The 6,494-nt window shown below is 35.4% G+C and overlaps 1 protein-coding gene across 1 annotated transcript; it reads right to left on the bottom strand.

Moving 5' to 3' along the window:
- Positions 1 to 6,487, bottom strand: LOC116297581 (anoctamin-4). The gene is made up of 11 exons (XM_089038869.1): positions 5,032 to 6,487; positions 4,680 to 4,752; positions 4,468 to 4,568; positions 4,108 to 4,177; positions 3,756 to 4,004; positions 3,075 to 3,147; positions 1,213 to 1,333; positions 911 to 991; positions 785 to 826; positions 329 to 418; positions 1 to 124 (listed from the first exon to the last, which is right to left on the bottom strand). Exons 1-10 carry the CDS (start codon positions 5,713 to 5,715, stop codon positions 386 to 388), a joined length of 1,527 nt encoding a protein of 508 aa, XP_088894995.1. The 5' UTR covers positions 5,716 to 6,487; the 3' UTR covers positions 1 to 124; positions 329 to 385.
- Between the last annotated feature and the right edge of the window lie 7 nt (positions 6,488 to 6,494).

The raw sequence follows: 6,494 nt of genomic DNA, 5'->3' as shown, positions 1-6,494 counted from the left end.
TGAGAAACGTTGACGTGATGCTTGCAAGAGTTGGGACCAAAAGACCACTAGACTTGAACAGATCTTCTCTTGCTATGATTCTGTAAACGATGACAGCAAAGAGACTTGCCAGTACCAGACAAACCTGCACAGCATCAAGGAAGGAAGAAATCACTCATTTTACTTTAAACACACTTTGATGTTTTACACTAGGTAGATCTGGTTCACTGAACTTAGCCAGCCTATCACCTCTGGGGTCTTGTGTTCGATTCCTGGACCTGACTTGGAATTCTAATATTTGTGACATGAGAAAATGGGTAGGCATAAAGCAAGCAGTGTGCAATATTACCATAAATAAAAGAAGACAAAGGAACCCGTCATCTTTGTGACTCTCAGCCTGAAAGGATTAGAACAGTTCATGTTGTCCAGTGATGGGATCCTGTGAAGAAAGAAGGTGAAATACCAATAAAAAATGTTTTGATACGTGCTATTCCTCAATACTTTAACACCATCAATCAAATCATGGACTGACTAACGTGAACCACCTTTACAAAGTTGACCAATCCCGATGTAGAATGAAAACAAAGCATTAAAAAGTTAAGCCAATCAGGAGTAAGCAACAAATCCTAAATCTAATAAACTATTTATATGTTACCAACAACTATGGGAATAAAAGATTGTGATTGGCTAATGTCAATATGATATTGATCCTGCTCTCTCCTGATTGGCTACAGTTTTCACATCACATTGTGATTGGTTAATTTTGTCCTAGTTAGTGTGTCTGTTATTATGCAGGAATACTTACAGGTCTAATCTCTGTGCCATAATATTCAGGGCGGTTAGGTTCCTATAGAAAAGAAAAATTATCTATGAATAGGAGCTTAAAATTTAAGGAGCTGTTATCCAAGGATTGATATTTGGTATAACTAACCTGTTCCTCAAACTCATCTACGTCCCATTTGTATGCAAGCCTGGCATTGGTACGTTTCCAGTTTTCTAGAAAAATTGTTCCTAAAAAAACATGGAATTCAAAACATGAAGCTAAAATTTGACATTCTTTACAACAGTCTTTCCATCCATCCATCCATCTGTGCATCCCATCTATGCCTCCCTCCCTCCATCCCATCCTTTCCTCCGTCCCCTCCCTCCCTCCGTCCCCTCCCTCCCTCCACCCATTTTTGAAGTTGAAGAAGAACTCTTTTTAAAATGTACATGAATATTTTTAACTTACCCCCATAAACAGATGACCAATGCAAAGTAAGGTGTAATAGAGTTATCAAATGCATTCTTGACCCATTTACCAGTGATATTTGTAATGGTCGCATTGGTCTGCCTCAAAGGATGTTCATCGACACTACCAAGAAAGATAAGGTATGATGTTTCTTGGAATAAGATTCTTGTTTTGATGTTCAGGCTCAAAAGGATAAATTGGCATCAAAATTAAGACCAAAGGGTATTCTGGGTAGTCGATATCCTAGGAAATTGGAGTGTTTGCATACAAGCACATGAAGAGTGACAAAATGCTTTTTTTGGTTTAATAAATCAATGTTTGAGAGCTGCAAACTGCAATATGCATAATATAGAGGCTTTGCACCATCACATGATGGCAGCAATGACAGGAGGCACAACAATAGTCTTTTCCCACTGGGAGACTGAATTCTTTCTCATGCAAATCAGATGAGACCAGATTCAATTGTTCCTGCCTGCTGTCATGGCTGCCATCACGTGATGGTGCAAAGGCTCTATTATCCCCATTAACTGTTTTCCCTGATTGAACCTTTTTCAACCTGACAACGTCTTGTCAATTTGGTGTGTATAATTATATAACTTTTCAAGCATTACTGGCAAACAAAGATTTCATTCTCATGGGAATGACACATTACAGCAATTACAGAGAAACTGCAAGTATAAAGTACCAATACTGGTACTTCCTTAGATTAATGCTTAACAAATAAAACAGCTTTTTCCGTGCTCCATTCAGTGATAAAGCACGCAGAAAGTGGCGTAAGCATGAAAAAAGTGTAAGGAGAAGTCTGAGCCATAGGCTAGTGCTTCTCTCACTTCTTGAGCGCTTATGGCGCTGTTTTATTCATTTTATCATATCATAGTCACTAATCTTATTTCTGTATTGAATTTATTTATGCAAAAAGAAAAATATCACAGGATCTAGTAGCACTTCACACACGTGGATGGAGTCAGCACTATGCTCCATTCACTAATAAAGCACAGTTTATGACCAATCAGCGCGCGCATACTATCCTAACTATATAATAACAATTATAATTAAAAACAATTTTTTCACAACAGCACCAAGTGACTAGTAGTAACCCTTTTGGGTATTCACATTCTGGATTGAAGATTGAGAAGGTTGAGTTCATAGTGAGTTATTCTGATTTATACCCTTTAGAGTCAGTAGAGATTTGTCCTTTGAAGGAATGAGAAGGTAGAATTGAAAAATCTTGACTTAAAAGTGTAAAGATATCAGGTGACAGATCAATGAGAATGGATTTATTAGGAAAGATCTGTTACAGATGATCAAAGTCCATTTCCTTGAACAGAGAAATAAATAGAGTAGAAGTTGGCTGAGACTCACCTCAGGATATGATAAATGATATGATACCATTTGACGGTGCTGAAGTAGTATCAAGAGTAAAGAGGATTCAAGTAGAGGGATGTAAAGAAAAGTAAAAAAATGCAGAGTAAGAATAGAAGATAGGTAGAATGAAAGGAAAATTCAGTCTGGATAGAAAATAACAATGGAAAAGAAGAATAAAAGGGTTATAAAATAAGAAGGAAAGTTAACTACTGTCAGGGCAGCCTAAAGAATAGAGTATGAAGAATGAAAATAGAAGGATAATTGGGAAAGAAACTGAGGAAATGTAATTTGAGTAGAGAGCAAAGAATATTACTAATTGATAATGAAAACAAAAAGAGAGCTGTAGATGGTAAAGAGAAAATACACTTTTGCTGGAGACATCTGACACCTTTAATGATACAATATAAGCTTCTCCAGTTTTGATGGTGAATGCAAAACATTTTTGCTATTTATCAAAAGCTTATCATTACTTAACCTTGTGTTTGTAAAATTTACTTACGCATCAATCAGACCCCAAAGAAATACAGCAAGGCCAAACAGCATTGGAATTATAAGAGAAAAGGTCATGGATCCTGTGGGAATGGGAGAGGAAAAACTGTCAGTTATAATATACAGTATTAAATATATTGCATTCTGAACTGAACTAATGCAGAAAGTCACAGGTTTGAATCCTGTTAGGTGGACTCAGATTTTTTATGAGCCCCTGCATAAGCTGGAGACTAAATTAGGCCAATCAGTACTTACGCTTTTTACTCATTAGCGTAAACAAATTTCAAGCTACAAACAAACTGACTCCAGAAATCGAAAGAGAATGTCTTATTTAGTAACTACTGAAAATCTGAGAGTAATATGTTCAATATTTTGGGAGTAAATTTTTTTTGAAAGTGGTATGATTTACAAAGAAATGTATGGTCGTGTGGCAAGACTTGCCACACAACCATACCTTTCTTTATAATTCATAGAGTTTTCAAAAACATTTTACTATTTTACTATAATTTTCTTATACTAATGAGAAAAAATGTAAATAAAGATCAGCCTATTGAATATCCTTCTTAACATTTCTACCTAGCTGCTTATATTCTATTTGTTTTTTTAATGACCACAGGTATACCACCAAGGTTAATCAAGATTACAAAATAGAGAGGAAAGGGGATCGAATTTAGAAAATTGCTCATTTTACCTAGCCAAGCAAAATACAAAGCTATTTTCTCTCCAAAGTAATTCCTTATTTTCCACAGGGGTTGGAATTTGATCCATTTTAGCCAGGTATTATGAAGTGATCGGCGAGGGTCAGTGACATCCTGACCATACAGGAAGGTTTCTTCCACTTCCTTGTCTTCTAAAAGTGGGAACATCTTGTCATATTTGGACTTGCCATGCAGGATAAAGGCATCAATATAGGCTTTCTCCATCAAAAGATATGGTAATCCTAAAATTTAAATTGAAAACCTTAGTGACACAAATGGAATATGTATGTCTAGTATGAAGACGTATTTTTGTCTTCAAGATTTTATGATATTAAACTATCATACCTTGTGGATTCTGGCCCAGCTGCCTAGACTCCTTGTCTCGTATGTCAATTGTTATCAATATATGATTTACCTGTTAATCAAAACAACATTTAATTTTTTTATTTTTGCTCTGTTGAAGGACTAACGTCCAAAGATGTCAGTACGTACAGTTACAAACTATTTTACAAGGTGTTTAAGTTTTCTTCTTCTTCACTTTCAGTATTAATCAACACATGTAGTTCCATTTAGTAGACTTTATAACTACTAGTCATTATCAACATGAATTAATACCAACTGCACGTTTACTGTCCTCATAGTTAAAGCAGCTGTCAAAGTTAATTAGAAAAAAAGACAGGTTGGTTTGTATGTCTTTGTACATACCAGTAATGACCGCAAAGCAGGCCTGAAGAAGGTCTCTGGATCATTGATACCTTCATAAATTTCTTTCTTTGATACACAAAATGGAGCACTAACAAAATCAACTAGGAAAAAAGAAATATTATTATAAAACAATCTGTCAATTATATAACAAGGTACAAAAACGATAGAAAAAAGTTCCGCATATAATATATTGACTTGAACACATAAACAACCTTCGTCGTCAGTCTTGAACTTGTCTCCCAGCCTTGATAACCAACTGCGTTCATTTCGCTCAGGAACAACATACTAGAAGAGATTATTGAAAATTTGATTAAAAAAATATGTCAGTTTTGAAGCCAGGGCAGATCCATGTGATTTGGAATCTAGGTGCTCAATGCATTGTTTGTCTCAGCAAAAAATTTCTAGGTATTTTCTCTCATCTCTCTTCAAAACAAAATACTTTCCACCAACAACATGAAACATCTGACTGACATCCAACAAAACGTTGTCTTAGTTGTCTCTACAGTAAATTGAACAATTTCATGCATGTGATAGTGAAGCAGTGTAAAAACGGTTATTACTCACCCCTGCAAGCGGCATTTGTAATATCACATGCTCAGCTTCAATACATAGCCTCTCAAAAGGACAGTGCAGTATTACAAATGTATGTAGTGTAGAGTACTTCTTTTCGATTCTAAAACCTTCCTCCTCAAGTGACTTTTCAAATGTTTCTCTTAGTCTCTCCTGCGTGGTAGAAAGGTCCCCAGGTTTATAGACTAATACGTAATCATAATGTCTTTTCTTTTCATGACTTTCATTTTTTGATTGATGTATAGCTTGCTGGATTGCCTGTTGTCTAATGTCAATCTTATTAGGCTCTGCTCCTTGTCTGCAAAACTCTTCCTCGATTTTCTGAAGTTCTTCACTAGTTCCTAGACTATTCAAAGGCATTCTTTTCTGTTTATTTAGAACTCTTCCCTGATCAGGCACTCTGTTTATTGTAGTATTTTCTCGATCTGTAGCACTTTGGTCATTTTCTGGTGAGCTCATTAAATCTGGGTTCACTTCTGACCTTCTTTTCTTTCTTCTCTTTTTCCTTTTTGTGTTTTCTACATTCCCATGATTCAAAATGCTTTCTTTGTCATCATGCTGCAAGGCAGTGAAGTGCTGCCCATTAACATGGTAGGTATAATTTTCGTAAGGTTGTACTTCGACGTCTTGATGTCTGTCTTTCATTAGGTCATAAGATGTCCTATCCTTCAATTCCATTCTTTAATTCTCGTTCTTCAAAGATTATTCGATTAACTCAGAGATCAAATATTGTACAATTTTTGTCACAATGGTGTATGCAATGATTACTTTTACGGATTAAATTCAATAAACGTGATGATATCTCTCATAGACAGAAAATCAGCTGGTAGTTCCGACCTTGTCTCACGGTCTTGCTGTTTGTACTCGGTCTTGCTGTATGTCAACAAGTACTTCAGAGAATAACATTACGATATAATTCGATTCCTCGATCGTTCTTTTCCTCAAAGTCCAATCAAGTAGAAGAAAATTGTTACCAAGTCTGAACCAAACCAAATTATTCCCAACCTTTCTGAGGTATTAAAGATACTCGCAATACCTTGGACAATAATTTTCTGAAGCCTTTCGATGTGAAGACTTGTGATTATCAAATTACTTCTCCTCCAAACTTCCGATGTTTTATTTCTATCTTTCCTTTAGATTCAGGTCCTTTCAGTCGCCATCGTCCAAAAACAAAACCTCACCACAGTATTCCTAAATCCATTGAAAAATCATTAGTAAAACTGTCTCTTATTATTATTGATGACTGGACTTCGCTGCTTAACAACAGCTAGTAAACATTATTTGCATAACAATAACAATCCCTTATCGGCTAGAAATCTTGCATATGATTAGTGTTCCATGGAGGCATTGGTTCATCTATTAACCTTGAATTCATATTTTATATATGTAAAATAAATAAATAAATAAATAAAAATGATAAATGTGTAGAGATAGAAAAATAACCTGCCAGTTCATCC

This window comes from Actinia tenebrosa, unplaced genomic scaffold (assembly GCF_029948245.1).
Source record: "Actinia tenebrosa isolate PJP-AT-01 unplaced genomic scaffold, QUT_ActTen_1.0 PGA_scaffold6__47_contigs__length_16458017, whole genome shotgun sequence".
In the NCBI taxonomy this organism is placed as follows: domain Eukaryota; kingdom Metazoa; phylum Cnidaria; class Anthozoa; order Actiniaria; family Actiniidae; genus Actinia; species Actinia tenebrosa.
This window is presented reverse-complemented; position numbering and strand designations above follow the sequence as displayed.

Excerpts from the sequence above, each read along its gene's own strand:
- LOC116297581 (XM_089038869.1), bottom strand. The coding sequence starts at position 5,715 with ATGGAATTGAAGGATAGGACATCTTATGACCTAATGAAAGACAGACAT. Across the intron at positions 4,753-5,031 it reads TACAAATGCCGCTTGCAGGG|TATGTTGTTCCTGAGCGAAA; the intron begins GTGAGTAATAAC and ends AATCTCTTCTAG. Across the intron at positions 4,569-4,679 it reads GTTCAAGACTGACGACGAAG|TTGATTTTGTTAGTGCTCCA; the intron begins GTTGTTTATGTG and ends CTTTTTTCCTAG.